Source organism: Uranotaenia lowii, chromosome 1, assembly GCF_029784155.1.
Source record: "Uranotaenia lowii strain MFRU-FL chromosome 1, ASM2978415v1, whole genome shotgun sequence".
NCBI lineage: Eukaryota > Metazoa > Arthropoda > Insecta > Diptera > Culicidae > Uranotaenia > Uranotaenia lowii.
This window is the reverse complement of record NC_073691.1, coordinates 207965359-207984137: the sequence shown is the minus strand read 5'-3', so window position 1 is coordinate 207984137 and position 18779 is coordinate 207965359. Positions and strand designations below refer to the sequence as shown.

The 18779-nt window shown below is 32.9% G+C and overlaps 2 protein-coding genes across 2 annotated transcripts in view; one reads left to right on the top strand and one right to left on the bottom strand.

The window, feature by feature from the left end:
- LOC129745480 (5-hydroxytryptamine receptor 1-like) overlaps positions 1 to 18779 on the top strand; it is a 244886-nt gene that overhangs the window by 111234 nt on the left and 114873 nt on the right. The window contains exon 3 of the mRNA XM_055738590.1: positions 7305 to 7340. The gene's annotated coding sequence lies outside the window, so the exon portion shown is untranslated. The remainder of the gene's footprint in view (positions 1 to 7304; positions 7341 to 18779) is intronic.
- Positions 4024 to 17648, bottom strand: LOC129738334 (uncharacterized). Its single transcript, XM_055729520.1, has 2 exons — positions 17599 to 17648; positions 4024 to 4576 (listed from the first exon to the last, which is right to left on the bottom strand). The coding sequence occupies exons 1-2, from the start codon at positions 17646 to 17648 to the stop codon at positions 4024 to 4026; spliced, it is 603 nt and encodes a 200-aa protein (XP_055585495.1).

The following is an 18779-nucleotide window of genomic DNA, read 5'->3' as shown; positions in this document are numbered from 1 at the left end:
AAAATGCCATTTTATAGTCAAATTAGTTTTATAACTTTGACCTGAAGACACCAAAATGAGCCAATCACTCCTTCAAGAGTTATGGAAGAAATAAGGACCATATGTATTGTTGCGCCCGCGTCAGAGTATAACGATTCTCGCACAGTCACGCGCTTATACGCAGAACACCATTTACACGAACGTTCATTCTAAAGCATACCCTAGAAACGATTATATTCATTGATAGTTCTTTGATCTAATTTTTTCAAAAGAGAAGATAAATAACTTGTCAATAAAATAATATCAACGTGGTTTGTTTAAGACTCTGCACCTACACTGGGTACCTCGATTTTAACAATAGTCGCATCTCTAATGTACGGTTTAAACAGTTTTCGGCATCGCTTACTGAAAAATTAGCGCCGCTTCTTTTTTTGAAATTTTCGTTAAAAATTTACTCGATTTATCAGTTTTTTGCCGAGTAGATAATATGCAATTTTTGCATGAAATCTTTTGTGCGATTTATTCTAATTCATTATTTTTGCAATATTTTTTATTTTCCTTATTAAAATGCTTCATGAACAAAATAAATGTCCCAACCAGCTCAAAGCAAAAAGCTGATTAAAAAATGGTAAAATAGTTTTGTATTGTTTAGCGCCGTTTACATAGCTGTTTAGGTACTTTTTTCCCACTTCAAGCATTTTTTTTTCGCAAAACTTACAGAAGAAGTAAAATGCAATTACTTCCTTCATAAAATTCCAGAAATTACTCAAACCTGTACCATTAAAAATGTAGTTAAAAATAGTTTTTTAGACTGATTTTTTTCATTTTTATGAATCGGAAATTTCCTGTGACAATGTGAGTTAAAATCAGGAAAAATGCGGTAATCTAAAAATTTAAATTGAGTGACCACCCTGCATATTTTATTTTATTTCTTCTGTTAATGTTGCGAAAAAAAGTGATAGAAAACGGAAAAATGACAAAAAAATACACCTTTCCACTGAATCTACTGCGCATTCCTCCACTGAGACCATTAGAAGTGACAATTTTCACTTGAAGCGTATATGGAGGTTAGAATGATAGCCAATGTCACCTTAACTTAAAAGTATATTCTATCATTAATAATTCGAGAGATTGATGAAAGTATATGGAGGTAAGTAGTCTTCAATTAGCGGAACCAACAATTAACGGGACTTTTTAATTCGCTAACTCAATCAAAACTTAGCGCTCTAATTGAATCGCTGACTTAAAATTAGCAGACTAATTAGCGATTAGCAGATCAGCGCTTTTGTGCCGAACACTGAATTGAGGTATTTATCAGCTATACTGACACCAAACAATTCCATGCATTCGTTCCCACCCAAATATGAATGGAAAATAACCGCCGTAGAATACTCTGAACGACATAGCCACATAGCACGACGAAGCTCTCGCTTAAGGATCCGATTGTAGTCAATATCTTTTTTGTTTTAAATATCTGTCAGATGACTTCTTCAAATAAGAAATGTATAATTTTAAGTAATCTCATTCAGCTCATTTTTATTCAATTATTTCAGGAATTCCTATCGTATTGGTAAAAATATACGCTCAAATGCACGATTGAACGTACATTAGCGATGCGACCATTGTTAAAATTGAGGTACCCAGTGTAGGTGCAGAGTCTTAAACAAAGCATGTTGATATTATTTTATTGACAAGTTATTTATCTTCTCTTTTGAAAAAATTAGATCAAAGAACTATCAATGAATATAATCGTTTCTAGGGTATGCTTTAGAATGAACGTTCGTGTAAATGGTGTTCTGCGTATAAGCGCGTGACTGTGCGAGAATCGTTATACTCTGACGCGGGCGCAACAATACATATGGTCCTTATTTCTTCCATAACTCTTGAAGGAGTGATTGGCTCATTTTGGTGTCTTCAGGTCAAAGTTATAAAACTAATTTGACTATAAAATGGCATTTTTTGCAGATTTTTAACCACCGGTGCACTTGCGTACGATAAGAGACGAAGTCCCTATATGTGAGTGCAGTTGTTCGAAAATTGTTAGTTTTTGACGTTAAAAAAGAGATTTATTGTCACTGTTTCTTTCATAACTCTTGAAGGAGTTTATGGCCCACTTTGGTGTCTTCAGATGAAAGTTGTGAAATTAATAGGACTATAAAATGAAATATGTTTCAAAAATTTTGGTGGTGCAGACGGTACTTTTGGACGTTATTTTTAACATATTTACTTAATTTTATACCAAGAATCAATATATAATTTTTTGTTAATATTTTATTTGAACAGCTGGTAAAATTTTAATGCGTTTTGATGTGCTATTTTCTATTCTACGTAGAAAATTGACAAAGTTATGGGCATTTGAAAAGAGGGTAATTTTTTTTTCAAAAAAACTTAAACGTTAGCTAACTCGAAAAATAAAAGTCTTAGAAATCTGCAAAAACACATGTTTTCTTATGGTGCTGAAACGAACGAAATTTTAAATTTTGGAGAAAATCCGAAGACCCCCGGCGCAAATTGTCAGATAATAAAAAAAAAACCCCATAGTCATATATTTTGTTTGAAGATTTTGCTCTAGTAGCTTCTCAAAATTTGCAATCACCAATGGGTTCATGACCTCACACCTGATGAGGAACCGGAGGGATAATGAGTAAAACCGATCTCTCAGAGGGAGTACGCCTGCCAAAACCTCGAGGCTCATGGTGTGAGTTGAAAGCGTACAACCCAGCGCTATTCGGAGGCTACGATATTGGATACGCTCGAGTTTAATGACCAAAATCAGTTTTCCAATGTTTAATTTTTTCCCTTGTGGATTAAAACTTTTCCTTTATCAGTCGGCAACACGGCAATCCATCAAGCTAACATTCGAAAGACCAGAATTCCGAACGAGGATTGTGTTTCCAAATTGAAAATAATACTACGAAATTTCTAAATCACTATTCATTAAATTACTCCAATGAAAAATTTAATAACCGTTAATCAGTTTGTAGTTCATAGCAATAATTAACTAAAACTTATCTCAAAACTATACTTTTTGTTTGGTCTAGCACTAAAAAATATTCAAAGGTTCATCAACGTGTGTATAATTTGCATTTGTAAAATGACATTTATAACAAGAAATTCTTTAAAGATCTTTGAAAGTGACAATTTCAAACTACCAGATAAACAAATTATGACAGTTTTCTTTTAATTAATTTTTTTTTGCAGTGAAAATTAAAGATTTTCTGGTTGTTCTATAAATATTGAAAAAGTTGGTTGAAAGATATCATTAATCATTATTCTTCTCTCATTTCATATTTTTGAAATGCATCTGATTTTGTTCAGTGAAAACTGTACTCGTTTGAAAGTCCCATCGGGCCCCCATTTTTTCGCCACCCTCCCCATTTTTTCGCTTTTTCAAAATGATCGTTCCTTCATATTGACTGATTTTTGAAATTTGGAAAATCACCCCCCCCAAGAGCCAACTCTAGGACCGCCCCTGTATAGAAATGATGGTTTAGAACCTATGGTCTATTTGGAAGCAGTATAAGTTAAAAAATTCAATTCTTGATCACACTTATGTGAAATCTAACCTGTATTCTGCGAAGAGATATTCAGCTATTTCTTGGTGTACAGGTGGCGATATTAACTGCGTACTATCTATATTTTTATAAGTATATAAATCAAATCATCTATGCCAAATATTTTAAGTAATACCTACTTTTTAAGGAGAGATACTATAGTTGTAACAAACTTAACTAAACGTTGTTAGGTATAAGATTTTCCTCGTGGCACTTTATAATTTCTGTTTAACAATGGTTTCTTCGATTCCGTTTTCGTTCTGCCCAGCTGTCATCGAATTATGTGTCGTTTCCAACGATGACAGGGATGCCAGAACAGTCACTGCACTTCTAGCGTGAAGTCTACGATTTAATTCAGAGATTCAGATCGATTCGATGAACCGCGGCTGTCCAAATTTCAGCTTTAGTGCGTCGATTGCCCTATCCACTGTCCTTGGGTGTAGAAGGAAACTTCGAACTGTGGCAAACGCAGCTCCCTTCGAGCAACTCCTCAGTCGCAGCATATTCTCTTCCTCTGTGTAACCGCACATGCGAGTCGTGCTTTCGTACGTGGAGAGAAACATCTTCGGGATTCCTTGAGAAGATGGGCAGGTCCTTTGCGACTGTGTGGCGGGCAGTGAGTTGATCGCGCGTCAGGCTTCGGTTTGATCGATAGCTGCTGCTGCTTTCTCAGTTTGCTTACGCCTTTCTTCGCTGGTGTAAAACGATCCTTGGGATTGAAGGTGGAATTATTATTCCGTCCCAGCTCGTCCTCCGTGGAACCATCGCTGCTGTCTTCCTGCTCTTTTTCTTCGGAATCATCGCTGAAATCCGTTTCCTCGATGTCTTCATCTTCTTCGTTCCCGGAAACTTCTTCTTCACTTGGTCCTTCTTCTTGGCACTTGCCTCCAGCGGCGCCCAACCAGTTCTGTACCTTTGCGTCAGCGTCCACTTCTTCTTCCGCTGTTTCTTCGTCTTCGAGATCGACCAACTCCTCGAGAATGCTGAAGTGTTTCTCCATCAACTTCTTCTTTTCCTCCAACGGCGTCTGTTCCGCCACAAGTCTTGCGATCGAAACGGGAAAGGGAACGGGAGTGAAGGAAACGGGAAACCCATTGAATGAAGGAATGTTTTTTTTTTTTTGTTATTTTTGCTACATGTAATTGATTACACGCAATTGGCTCAGAGGCTGAATTGTGGGTGTATTAGTGCCTCGTTTCGTCTTGCAGTTCTCAGAATAGTGGCCAAGAGCAAAGGACTTGAGTTGAAAGGAGAGTATCACTCTTCGCCTTTGGGGACCTACTAGCTACATAAGTCTTACTTGGTGGGCAGCAGTGGCGTTGCTGGCTGAATTAGACATCCTTTAGCAAACGTTTTTAAAATATTATTTTTGTTACTTTGGTTCGTGTAACGAAGGAAAAGGTTGTTTCCGAATTTGTAACACTCCTTTATTCGTTCAAAGTTCGGTGCATTTTAAAAACCTACGATAGAAACATAACTTTGATGAAAGGAACTAAAATTCAATGTTTCTTTATCTCACGTTTAGTAACTTCTCCTATTCGCTTCATGCTGTCTCGATTCGTATTCACCGTAACTGCCTTCCGCTAGCCACCTTTAACATTAGTTATGGTAAATTAAATAACTTTTTTTCTAACATTTCTCAATGAAATTCTCACCTCTACTCATCAGGTTAAACAGCTTAATTAGGTGTCTTCTGAACAAGCGAGTATCCGCAATATTTCCCTAAATAAAGAATTTCCAAATTACCAAATTTCACTAATAATACCTTTGCTCAAGCGACTTCACTTCACTTCGCACTATTGCATTAAGTTCGCACTTTTAGCCTAAGCTCGTACTTTTAAGATGAAGTAGATTCTTCTGCTCATAACAACTTCACACCTAACGCGAATTTATTGTTGTTTTGTTATTGTTCATTTACGTCCTACGACTTTCCCGACGAACAAACCGCTTTCTTTTCTCTCGCTCTTTTTCCCTGTTCAAAACTGTCGTCAACTTAAGTGCGTACAGTGCTGCCCGTCCAGTAGCCCCGTTCAGTTACAACTTAAATATCGAAAAGAATTTTTAATATTCCTAGATAGAGTTATTAACGTGAACTGGTAGAGAAAAAGTTACAGAATATTAAGATTTGGTACCCCTCACTCAACTCACTCATATTGATACAGTCAACTTATTCGATTTTTTCATATTGATTTTTTTCATCAATCATCAATAGCCGTAAAGTCTAATTTTTTCGAATTTTCCAAATTCAGAAATATATTCTTTGCTTGAAACTAGCCCCTTTTTAAATTTTGGATTAATCATTCTCATTTGAAATTTATTTGAAGGAAACAAAAATTAGCAATTTTGAAAAATTCTGCATTGTATAAACTGTTAAAAATAAAGAAATTACAAGAAAAAATTTATAGTCTAGTGTGCCTATTTGCTCACAATTTTTCTTATCATCAGAGCATGAAGACTGATTCTGTTCAATTATGCAATTCAATCGTTCAAAATCATACTGGATAAGCAGTCAAGCATCAGAAGGAATCTCGAATAATTCATGATTAAGATTTCTTTTTCCTTCTTCAACCCTTATAATGAAATGAGGACATTTCCGATCTTCAAAAGTCTACTTAACAAATGTGCACATGTTTACGCTAGTCGATTCCATCTGAGCCCTAACAAAACATCTCAGAATCTTCAGCGCCATTGTGCGACTGTGATCCTAAAAGACGAAGTTGTTGTAAAGTCGTAAAACGTAACTAAATCAAAATAAACAGAAGTCGAACCCAGGAAAACAGACCCAGCTCACATGGACACATATCTAACATTCTGACTTCTTCTAGAAGCAGACCATAAACGAAGCCGTTTCCCATCACCGAGAAAACGGACCGAAAGTGAAATCACTCGGCCATCATCGTCGGTCGTCATCCGATCCGGTCACGTAGATAGGCTGCCCCCTTCAGGCAGAAAAATCCCTTCACTCTGCCGATGGCCAAGCTGATGGATCCCCCCTTTCCCTTTGTGCTTTTTCACTCATTCTCATAGAATCGGAAGAACGTTTCATTTCAAAAATAGCACTGACGACGTCGGAGAACCCTTTTCGGCATAAATTTTCCCAAACACCGTCTCTTTGAGAATGAAAAAAGAAAAACACCAAACGGCGCAGAACCTTTGCCACGGGAAATCTGTCATCTACGAAAGCGTAGAGTTTCGTTCGATTTTGTCGCTTGAGTTTTTTTTTATATTTTTCGTTCCTTATGCCTCTATATGGAAGCCAAAAGAAAAAAACAGGCGACGACGGAGGCTATTCTATTGACCGGAAATTCCTAAAATGGTACCCCTCGTCAATAAAACAGAACATCAAATTGAGGTCAGTTGATGTGTGTCCTTTAGCTTTTGCCACAGCATCATCCCCCCTTTCCGGTTTCGGATAGTTGGAAATTTGACTTTTTTTTCCTAGTTTGCTTCCATTTTCGTGAGACTCAATTTGTCGACTTTTTCCTAGCTTGCAGAACTATAATAGAAATAAAAAAAAACAGACACACACGTCCAAAATCACTAGATTCAATTCGTTTTCAAAGACCCGTGAAAGGGTAGTAAGGTAGACGAAAATCGAGAGATTGATGACGAAGGAGAGAATTTCATATCTTTCGGGTTGAGTTGAGCTTGCTTCCTCTTCCCATTTCGGGCAATCAATCGATCAAAAAGCCATCTGCTTTTGCTGTTGGAAGAAGTTTTCGGATCAAAACGGTGCACTAATGGAGCTATTTTTCTTTCTTTTTTTTGCAGACCGATATGTGAGGACAGATTCGTCGATTTTTGACGGTAAGTTTTGATTTTGGCGGTAAAGTTTTTATATTGATATATTATTCTTCTTCTGATTAATAGATTTTTGTTAAGTCAAACGTTCAGTTAAGTCCAGCAAAATGGTTAAAATTGTCTAAATTAAAATTTTTAAGAATGCCAAAAACACTAAGGCATTTTGAGAAGTGAGTTCAGTTTGATAATATCTCAATTTCAATTTAAACATAAAAAAAAAACAAAACAAAGAGTTTTTTAAGGATTTAGTGTTCAGTTTGTCAAATATTTTCAAGTACGATAAACAAGTCAAAAATTAAAAAAAAAAACTGAAAACAAAGATTCAGCGCTCTACGATCAGAATATGGTATTTTAAAAATTTATACAATTCTCAAATGACATTGAACAAAATTTCTGTTTGATAGTATATAAAATTAAGGAAAATCGATGATGGAGGTGTATTAGCATAAATATTTTAAGCTTATACAAGCACTGATACGAATGAATTGATTTTGAATCCCATCTTTTGACTCAGCGAACCCAACATCTATTTTTCAATTCTTCACGCTACGCTGTTTTATACAATTTGTCATCAGACTCAAATGAACTATTTTAACAATTTCTAGTGCTTGTATGGAAGTCAAAGTCAACTATTTGAATCTATTATTAGTAACAATTTAGAATTCATGCTAATACACTTTCAACATCGAGTTTTGAGAAGAATTTTCCGAACAAAAAGATACAACGAAAAACGGCAAAGAGTATGATAAATTTAAAACACAATAAAAAAAATCAAAATTCTAAAAAAAAGCCAAAAATGTCAAAAAACTAAAAAAAGTGAAAAATGTCTAAAATTTGAAAATTGTCAAAAATGTCAAAAATATCAAAAATGTAAAAAATGTCATAAATGTCAAAAACGTCAAAAAGGTTAAAAATGTCAAAAATGTCTAAAATGCCAAAAATGTCAAAAATGTCAAAAATGTCAAAATTATCAAAAATTTCAAAAATTTCAAAATGTCAAAAATGTCAAAATTTTTAAAATGTCAAAAATGTCAAAAATGTCAAAAATGTCAAAAATATCAAAAATGTCAAAAATGTCAAAAATGTCAAAAATGTCAAAAATGTCAAAAATGTCAAAAATGTCAAAAATGTCAAAAATGTCAAAAATGTCAAAAATGTCAAAAATGTCAAAAATGTCAAAAATGTCAAAAATTTCAAAAATGTCAGAAATGTCAAAAATGTCAAAAATGTCAAAAATGTCAAAAATGTCAGAAACGCGAAAAAATGTCAAAAATGGCAAATTGTAAGTCAAAAATTTTAAAAATTTCAAAAATGTCAAAAATTTCAAAAATGTCAAAAATGTAAAAAATGTCAAAAATTTCGAAATGATCAAATGTCAAAAATGTCAAAAATTCCATAAATGTCTAAAATGTCAAAAATGTCAAAAATGTCAAAAAAGTCATAAATGTCAAAAATGTCAAAAATGTCAAAAATGTCAAAAATGTCAAAAATGTCAAAAATGTCAAAAATGTCAAAAATGTAAAAAATGTCAAAAATGTCAAAAATGTCAAAAATGTCAAAAATGTCAAAAATGTCAAAAATGTCAAAAATGTCAAAAATGTCAAAAATGTCAAAAATGTCAAAAATGTCAAAAATGTCAAAAATGTCAAAAATGTCAAAAATGTCAGAAATGTCAAAAATGTATAAAAATGTCAAAAATGTCAAAAATGTCAAAAATGTCAAAAAAGTCAAAAAATTCAAAAAAGTCAAAAAAGTCAAAAAAGTCAAAAAAGTAAAAAAAGTCAAAAAAGTCAAAAAAGTCAAAAAGTCAAAAAGTCAAAAAGTCAAAAAAGTCAAAAAAATCGAAAAAGTCAAAAAAGTCAAAAATGTCCAAAAAGTAAAAAATATTAAAAAAGGAAAAAAGAAAAAATTTAAAAAAAGTCAAAAAAGTCAAAAAAGTCAAAAAAGTCAAAAAAGTCAAAAAAGTAAAAAAAGTCAAAAAAGTCAAAAAAGTCAAAAAAGTCAAAAAAGTCAAAAAAGTCAAAAAAGTCAAAAAAGTCAAAAAAGTCAAAAAAGTCAAAAAAGTCAAAAAAAGTCAAAAAAGTCAAAAAAAGTCAAAAAAGTCAAAAAAGTCAAAAAAGTCAAAAAAGTCAAAAAAGTCAAAAAAAGTCAAAAAAGTCAAAAAAGTCAAAAAAGTCAATAAAGTTAAAAAAGTCAAAAAAAGTCAAAAAGTCAAAAAAGTCAAAAATGTCAAAAAAGTTAAAAAAGTCAAAAATGTCAAAAATGTCTAAAAAGTTCAAAAATTTTAAATAAGTCAAAAAAGTCAAAAGAGTCAAAAAGTCAAAAAAGTTAAAAAAAAATTCAAAAAAAGTCAAAAATGTCAAAAAAGTCAAGAAAGTCAAAATTGTCTAAAAAGTAAAAAAAAGTAAAAAAAAAAAGTCAAAAATGTCAAAAATGACAAAAATGCCAAAAATGTTAAAAATGTCAAAAATGACAAAAATTATATAAACGACAAAAATTACAGAAATTACAAAAATGACAAAAAATGTCAAAAATGTCAAAAATGTTCAAAATTTAAAAAAATGTCAAAAATGTCAAAAATGCCAAAAATTTTAAAAATGTCAAAAATGACAAAAATGAAAAAAATGACAAAAATTACAAAATTACAAAAATGTCAAACTTTTATTAGTCCTTATTCATCCTTAACATAACTTTTTTTTACTTTCAATGAACCATTAAACTGCAGGAAGCGGAAAATTTTACCAATAAATGCAATGAATGCTAATGGAAAGCAGATTATTGACAGAAATCTTCTCACCAACAACACGATAGAGACAAAAAACCTCCAAAAAACCAATTTGATTATTGAAATTCAACCTCCGAAACTGCAAAACCGAATAACATCATTCAAAGGTCAACAGAAGAAAAAACAACCCAGCAAAATTTATAATCGAAAATTTCGACTCAAAGAAGGTCGGTCCACCGGCTTACGAGACGATAAGCCCAAAAGACAACGGCAAGTCCCTCTTTTGAAATTATCTGTTTGCGGCTTACATTTTTTTCTGCTGAATTGGGATGACCCTCCAAAAAAAAAAGTCCAACAAACAAACTGTCGGTCGGCCTGTTGCTAGACTTGGTTGCCGGTTTTTTCCGCAGAATTTTCCGCTGTCCCAAAACAAATTTCACCCTCCGGGCCACCGGCTATGGAAATTTCGAGCTTCTGTTGTCAGGAAATTGTTGATGTTCATTTGTGGTTTCCTTTTTTTTCTGCTCTTTTCCATTCGTTTCCGTTTCTTTATCTCATTTGCACAAATTGATATTCCGCTAATGTAATCGGGGAGTGTGTTTATTTGTTTGTGCCCTCCCACCACCAAGGAATATCGAAAATCAAATTCATTCGATTGCTGCCTTCTAATCTTTGATAAGCGTTATCGATTCGTCATCATCATCGTCTTTTGATGAAGATATCATTCGGTTTGCCTTTATGTTGATGGCAGGTTACATGAAAGCAGCTCCTAATAAAGATAAACGATCTCAGTTGCTGCCAAAAGCGAAAAATTTAAAACCAAAATTAATTCAATAGGCTTAAGTCTGACGGTTCCAACTTTTCCACCATTTCCATCTCACCTCACCTGTCCTGTCAAGAAGCAAAGTTTCATTCCAAAAGATTAACTTGTGCCTGTGGGTAAGATGCGTCTTCATGAGTCCTTCCCAGTAAATTCTGCCCTTAGACACACAGATAGCTACGTAGCTAGAGCAGCTTTTCCCACTGAGCGTATGTTGAATACAAGAAATTTTAATTTCACTCCCCTAGACAGCAGACACGAGCTTTCGCATTCCCCGGAACAACAACATGCTGAAATATGGGCCCGGCCGGACAAAAACTTTGAAAACCAGGTGGAAAAGTTACATACAAATTAGTTTTAGTCTAATTTAATCTCCCTCAATCTGTTAGTAGAGGATCTTATTCCTCCCCTCATTCAAACTGTAGGACCTCAAACTGGGCTGCCGCAATTTGCGTTATCTAAACTAGCAATTTTCCGGGGGAAAGAAACTGGAAAACCCCTTTCCGAAATGAGTCTTTGCGAGAATTAGCTTCCCAGCCACTTTGCCAATGTAATCCCAGCTCGTAGGTTATGAATGCCAGAAATAATCTGACTCGAAAGAGTCTCTCACGACAAGCAAAATGAAAGAAGTGCGGTCCCTAAAATGGGATAACAGCTTTCGAGCAGATCTTGTTGAATCATCTTAAAATAATAGAGCGGAAAGAACGAATTGGCAACAGGAAATTGAAATCTTAAAACTTAACAGCGAAAAGAAATTAATGAAAGAATCTGTTCAAAACCGAAAAACGACCGTGAACGAAACAAATGTTGAAAAATTTTAAAACTAAGATGATGAAAAAATTAAAAAAATTAAACAATATAAAAACTTTAAAAAATGTCAAAAATGTCAAAAATGTCAAAAATGTCAAAAATGTAAACACTGTCAAAAATGTAAAAAATATCAAAAATGTTGAAAATGTCAAAAATGCCAAAATTGTCAAAAATGTCCAAAATGTCCAAAATGTCCAAAATGTCCAAAATGTCCAAAATGTCAAAAATGTCAAAAATGTCAAAAATGTCAAAAATGTCAAAAATGTCAAAAATGTTAAAAATGTCAAAAATGTCAAAAATGTCAAAAATGTCAAAAATGTCAAAAATGTCAAAAATGTCAAAAATGTCAAAAATGTCAAAAATGTCAAAAATGACAAAAATGTCAAAAATGTCAAACATGTCAAAAATGTCAAAAATGTCAAAAATGTCAAAAATGTCAAAAATGTCAAAAATGTCAAAAATGTCAAAAATGTCAAAAATGTCAAAAATGTCAAAAATGTCAAAAATGTCAAAAATGTCAAAAATGTCAAAAATGTCAAAAATGTCAAAAATGTCAAAAATGTCAAAAATGTCAAAAATGTCAAAAATGACAAAAATGTCAAAAATGTCAAAAATGTCAAAAATGTCAAAAATGTCAAAAATGTCAAAATTGTAAAAATTGTCAAAATTGTCAAAATTGTCAAAATTGTCAAAATTGTCAAAATTGTCAAAATTGTCAAAATTGTCAAAATTGTCAAAATTGTCAAAATTGTCAAAATTGTCAAAATTGTCAAAATTGTCAAAATTGTAAAATTGTTAAAATTGTCAAAATTGGCAAAATTGGCAAATTTGGCAAAATTGGCCAAATTGTCAAAATTGTCAAAATTGTCAAAATTGTCAAAATTGTCAAAATTGTCAAAATTGTCAAAATTGTCAAAATTGTCAAAATTGTCAAAATTGTCAAAATTGTCAAAATTGTCTACATTTTCAAAATTGTCAAAATTGACAAAATTGTCAAAATTGTCAAAATTGTCAAAATTGTCAAAATTGTCAAAATTGTCAAAATTGTCAAAATTGTCAAAATTGTCAAAATTGTCAAAATTGTCAAAATCGTCAAAATTGTCAAAAATGTCAAAAATGTCAAAAATGTCAAAAATGTCAAAAATGTCAAAAATGTCAAAAATGTCAAAAATGTCAAAAATGTCAAAAATGTCAAAAATGTCAAAAATGTCAAAAATGTCAAAAATGTCAAAAATGTCAAAAATGTCAAAAATGTCAAAAATGTCAAAATGTCAAAAATGTCAAAAATGTCAAAAATGTCAAAAATGTCAAAAATGTCAAAAATGTCAAAAATGTCAAAAATGTCAAAAATGTCAAAAATGTCAAAAATGTCAAAAATGTCAAAAATGTCAAAAATGTCAAAAATGTCAAAAATGTCAAAAATGTCAAAAATGTCAAAAATGTCAAAAATGTCAAAAATGTCAAAAATGTCAAAAATGTCAAAAATGTCAAAAATGTCAAAAATGACAAAAATGACAAAAATGACAAAAATGTCAAAAATGTCAAAAATGTGAAAAATGTCAAAAATGTCACAAATGTCAAAAATGTCATAAATGTCAAAAATGTCAAAAATGTCAAAAATGTCAAAAATGTCAAAAATGTCAAAAATGTCAAAAATGTCAAAATTGTCAAAATTGTCAAAATTGTCAAAATTGTCAAAATTGTCAAAATTGTCAAAATTGTCAAAATTGTCAAAATTGTCAAAATTGTTAAAATTGTCAAAATTTTCAAAATTGTCAAAATTGTCAGAAATGTCAGAAATGTCAGAAATGTCAGAAATGTCATAAATGTCAAAAATGTCAAAAATGTCAAAAATGTCAAAAATGTCAAAAATGTCAAAAATGTCAAAAATGTCAAAAATGTCAAAAAGTCAAAAATGTCAAAAATGTCAAAAATGTCAGAAATGTCAGAAATGTCAGAAATGTCATAAATGTCAAAAATGTCAAAAATGTCAAAAAGTCAAAAATGTCAAAAATATCAAAAATGTCAAAACTGTCAAAAATGTCAAACATGTCAAAAATGTCAAAAATATTTAAAATCCTCATAATTTCAATATGTTAAAATTGATAAAACTGACAAATATGTAAATAAATGTCAAAAAGGTAAAAAATGTTTCAAAATGTTTTACAAGTCAAAAAAGTCGATAACATCAAAAGCTAAACGTAAAAAGTTGAAAAAATTATAATAAAATAAAAGTTTCAATGGATTCTTGATAAGCATTTGAAAAAATACTAACTTTAAATTCAAACAAAAGCCTATTTCTAACAAAAAGTGGCTCGATTGGTCGGAAAGAAAGACCCAAGCTTTAAAGAAATGTGTTCACTCCGAAATAGGGAACAGACATAAGCCCAATTTTGGAAACTCACACATACACAAACATAGCAGATGCCGAATCTCGGAACGAAGGTTTGCCGTGGAAAGGGGTCGGTTTTGAATATTAATTTACTGTTGAGCCATCCATGGTTGGATGAGATTAATGAACATGAATTTTAATGTGACGTCCCCAGGGAAGCTTGCCAGCTGGAAAGATTCCGCACTCTTTCCGATGTGTGCGAGTGCGGGTGTGTTCTTGCGCCGGCTTCAATCAGTTCCGGGAACCGTTTGGTCGAGTCGAGAAAATTTAAAACCCGTGGAAAATGTTCGGGCACCGGAGCTACTTTACCTAATGAAAATTTTTAATTACATTTTACCTAGTGGCAAGGTTGTAACTCATCTTTTTAAATTCGATGAAAGTTTCCTGATTTATGAATCATTTTTTATTTCATTGCTAATTTAACGTGAAGCACAATTGTAAAAGCCATCGTGAGGACACGTTTTATGCAAAGTAGCTATCAATAACTGTTTTAAAGCGCTATTTGAATAGTCAACTGGTGATAGCTCAATTCCCCACCATGCAATCTAAAAGTTCATCGCATGCATCATGTCACAAGCCCTCGAACAATTGGTGTGGTGGTGGGAAAAATACGACCCAATTAAAGGGAACACCTCTGGGATGACACCGTCGATTCTAGTTTGTAAATTCATGACCACATGAAAACAACAATTTCAAGAGAGAGAAAAAAGACTAGAAACAAGCCCCATTCGCACGTACTACAAGTGCAATCGATACAATCTACAATTAGAGAGTCGGTTCGGTAGGAATTTAACAAAAAAAAATATAACTAACGGAATGACTATATTTGAACGAGCCGACCCAACGGCAATGTAGACTTAATTGAATTGAAAATTGATAATCAACTCGGATGGGCCCGGGTGATAAATGGGCCCGGGAATCAATTGAAAGGAAGGTTGGTCTCTGAGTGAGCTCGGAAAATGTTTTAATTTTATTTCCTTATTTTAAAACATTCAGCTCATTTGCTCTGTCGAAGGTTAGTCTATGTTTAATAGAAAAAAAACCATAAAATGGACAGTATCAGCCATTGAAAATTTTGAGAATTTATCAAAACCGGTATGAAATTAGCTTTCTTTTGCATATATTTTTTTTGCCTAAACCTTACGATAACATACTCAAAATCCAGTGCAAAGCTGAGCTTAGGTGTAGGAATTGTCTCAGAAAATCCAAATTGATAAAAAGTTCGAAAAACAGCTACCTTTGAAAAGTCGTCATAAATTATGTATTTCGTACTTCACAAAATCTAAAGATGCCAAAATGTGACAAATTACGTCCCCTTTCCAATTCACTTTTTAAATTTTCTCTACTGTAACAGGAACAGCTTTGGCGGTAGATTGATTGAAAAGTACGGGTTTTACACAACTTTTTTACAATTTTTGTGGGCATGATCTTAAAAAAAATTTGATAAAAATTTCCGTATGTGCAATATATAGCCTCTAACTTCAGCTTTGTCAGGCACTAAGTGAAATTTTTTTCGAGCTCTAAATTACTGATTTATAGCAATTTTCCTGAAGGATGTTTTTTCATAAAAAATTTCTTGGACTTAAAATAACTTTAATATAATTGATTGTAGCTGAAAACTGTCCGAGAAACATATTTGAGTCACATTATAAGCTTTTCAAAACTATAAATTTTGAAGAAATCGGTTGAGAAACAAGAAAGTTATAGTGAAAACAGTGTAAACCGTCATTTGACCGCTCGCGGTATGAATAGGTATACCACATGCGTTTTTCGAAAACCACAACACTTAAAAAAAAATTAAAAACGCAAAAATACTTGCATTTTGAAAATAAAAATAGTCCTGCCGTTGAATTGGCGAAAAAAAAAATTACATAAGGCGTAATCATCCTTCAAAGTTTGAAAACCGTCATTTGACCGCCTCCGGTACGTTTAGTGTTAAAAACGTAATGCTGGATGTTCACAGCAGGGGAGACCATCAAATAAGTGCTTCAAACTCAAGGAAAGTGTCTTACAGATATGTAGGTTTAAAACCTGCCTCACGGAGTTGAAAGAGCCTTGCTTGATTGCGGTTTTGTTTTTCGTGTCGGTACTTGGATCTCGTTTTTGACTCAAAGTGACAGTTTTAAACATGTGCATGGTTATTTGGTCTCGTTGAGTCCAACGGTTTCAATGATAAGTTTAAATGCTTAAAAATGTGAAAACAACCGGTGACAAATGTCAATTCGACTCTGAAGCTTTTTGGACGGGACAAATGTTAACGAATTAGCGCTCGAGGTGCCGGATTTTTCTGTAACAGAAAGTGGTCAATTTTAGGGTTTTGAAAGTATGGGAAAGAAAGATGATGTTGTTCTAGTGCATGTGGTAAAAAAGTATACTTATAATTACAATTTTAAGTATACTGTGGAGCTGGTGTGAAAAGATTAAAAACAGCTTGGCTGATGTGGCACCAAGCTTCAACATTATTGCCTTATGAATATTTTATTCCCCACCCGAGCTACACAGCAAAAATTATTTCCTGTAAAATTTCGCAAATTTCCTGTTACAAAAAGGAGCAGGACATTTACCGTAATTTAACAGGTCGAAAACATGATTACGTGACATTTAATTTTTAGTGTACAACTTTTTTACATGACATTGGCTGTAATAATAAATGAATCTTCGTTAACTTTCAAGGAAAATAATTTAAAATTACAGGTTTTGTTAATTACAGGTGATTTATTTTAAAGGTTGCAGTTTTCAGTGACACGTAATAGTCAAAAATTTTTTCTGTGTAAGCGGGAAAAATTGAGTTGCTTCGATTGAAAAGTGTGAAAAGAACGAACCGCAACGGAGGACAAATCGTGTGTGTGACGTCATATTCAACAATCCTCGATGACGCGGGACTTTTGTGAGTTTATTTCATGTTTCATTCATTATACCATTCATCAATCCTATCCAGCAAGTAGGATTCCCTCAACTGCACCCTTCCCATTCCTATCTAAAACAGCTCTATGGGTAAGGTTGCCAGAATTTTTTCCACTCTCATCCGGGCCTAGCAATTCCGGGCATTTTTTCAAAAAAACCTGGCAAAATCCGGGCATGGATTTCAATTTTTCAAATCCAAAAACCGGGCAAAATTTAGGTGTTATTATATATAAAAGCAAAGAAAAATGCAAAAAAAATTAAATTAATATTTTATTAAAGTAATTGCAGACTTTCAGAAACTTTTTGGAACACTTAAATATTCAAAGGTTTATAAAAATAGATCAGCGAAATTATTTGAAACAACCGTTGAAAATGTCCATACCGTTAATTGATTTTGCTGAAACTTACTCAAAAACTTTGATTTTTTTTTGTGAAAATTGTGAAAAATCCGGGCAATATCCGGACTTTTTTCACGATATCCGGGCAACCGGGCCGGACCGAACTTTCTCGAAATTTTGCATCAAATATACGGGCAAACCCGGATAAAACCGGGCAATCTGGCAAGCTTATCTATGGGTCGTATGAGTTCTCTGCACCTAAAGAGTTATTTTACTGTTTCAGATCTTCGCTACCATGATTACATTGACTTGTCGCGGTGTTCATTATTGTACCACACTAATTTTCTGAATCAACATTTGAAATGAAAATTGAATCCCGATTCTCATTTCGATATCTTATGCTGGTTGTTATATTCAAGGATAAGTTTCCTTCAATAAAGAATCAAGTCTCCCTTAATTTAAAAAATATCACTATTTCTTTCGTCCACGATAATTCATCAACAGGATCAAGTAACGTTCTATTAACTTGAAATCATACGCGCTGTCAGAAAACGGAAGAGACAGCAAGTTGCTTTTTTTTAATAAGATATGATGGAGACTTGATCCCATTTTCTGATAAAGTATCCCCATTCTCCCCTAATTTGTGATAAATAACAATGTGCAACCGGAGTTCTCAACTGGAAATTATTACCATTTCATCAAGTATATATCTGTTTCAATTATTTTATGGTTCAGTTGAAAATCAAAAATCGGTAGTAAATTTTAAAAATGGCGAATGCGCTAAATGTAAACAAATGGAGTTTTCAGCTGGCTGATAAAGTACGTCCAGAGACGTACTACAACGTTAAGTGAAGGATACTGAATTTTCGAAAAATAAGAAAACAAAATAAATTTTTTGCTGGGAGCTTTGTTTTGTTGTTTTATTTGGGATTTTAAGCCTCCAGGGTTTATTCATCCCATAGCATGCAGGGAGCTTATGGAGCTGTCAAACTTTAAACGCGTTTTTCTCGAAACGCTGATGTCGGCGCATTCGCCGTATTCAAAATGCGATACTGAAATATTTTCCTATTTTTAAGCTTCCAGACCCTCGTTTGGTGAAACTTTCTCTTATGAGAAGCAAAGTTTGAACCAAATCTGTTATTTTCTTTGTCCTGAGGTCATAACTTCAGTCTATTTGAGACTGTTCGACGTGCAAATTAGAGTGTTCAATTCCGGGAATTCCCGAGAATAAAAAAAATGGGAACTTCCCGAATCCCGAGAAAAGCTGAGAATTCCCGAGAATCCATTGAATTTGATAAAAAATGTTTTTTTTTTATTCGAAAACTTAATGTAAAAGTTAAAAAAAAGAGTAAGATACTGTAAAAACAAACAGTTCCAACGAAGAAACGCTACGATAAAAATTGGAATGCTCTATTTTGCAATACCTACTATTCGTTAAGACCTTCTCCTTTGCAAA

Excerpts from the sequence above, each read along its gene's own strand:
- LOC129738334 (XM_055729520.1), bottom strand. The coding sequence starts at position 17,648 with ATGAACACCGCGACAAGTCAATGTAATCATGGTAGCGAAGATCTGAAA. Across the intron at positions 4,577-17,598 it reads GGTAGCGAAGATCTGAAACA|ACTTGTGGCGGAACAGACGC; the intron begins GTAAAATAACTC and ends TTCGATCGCAAG.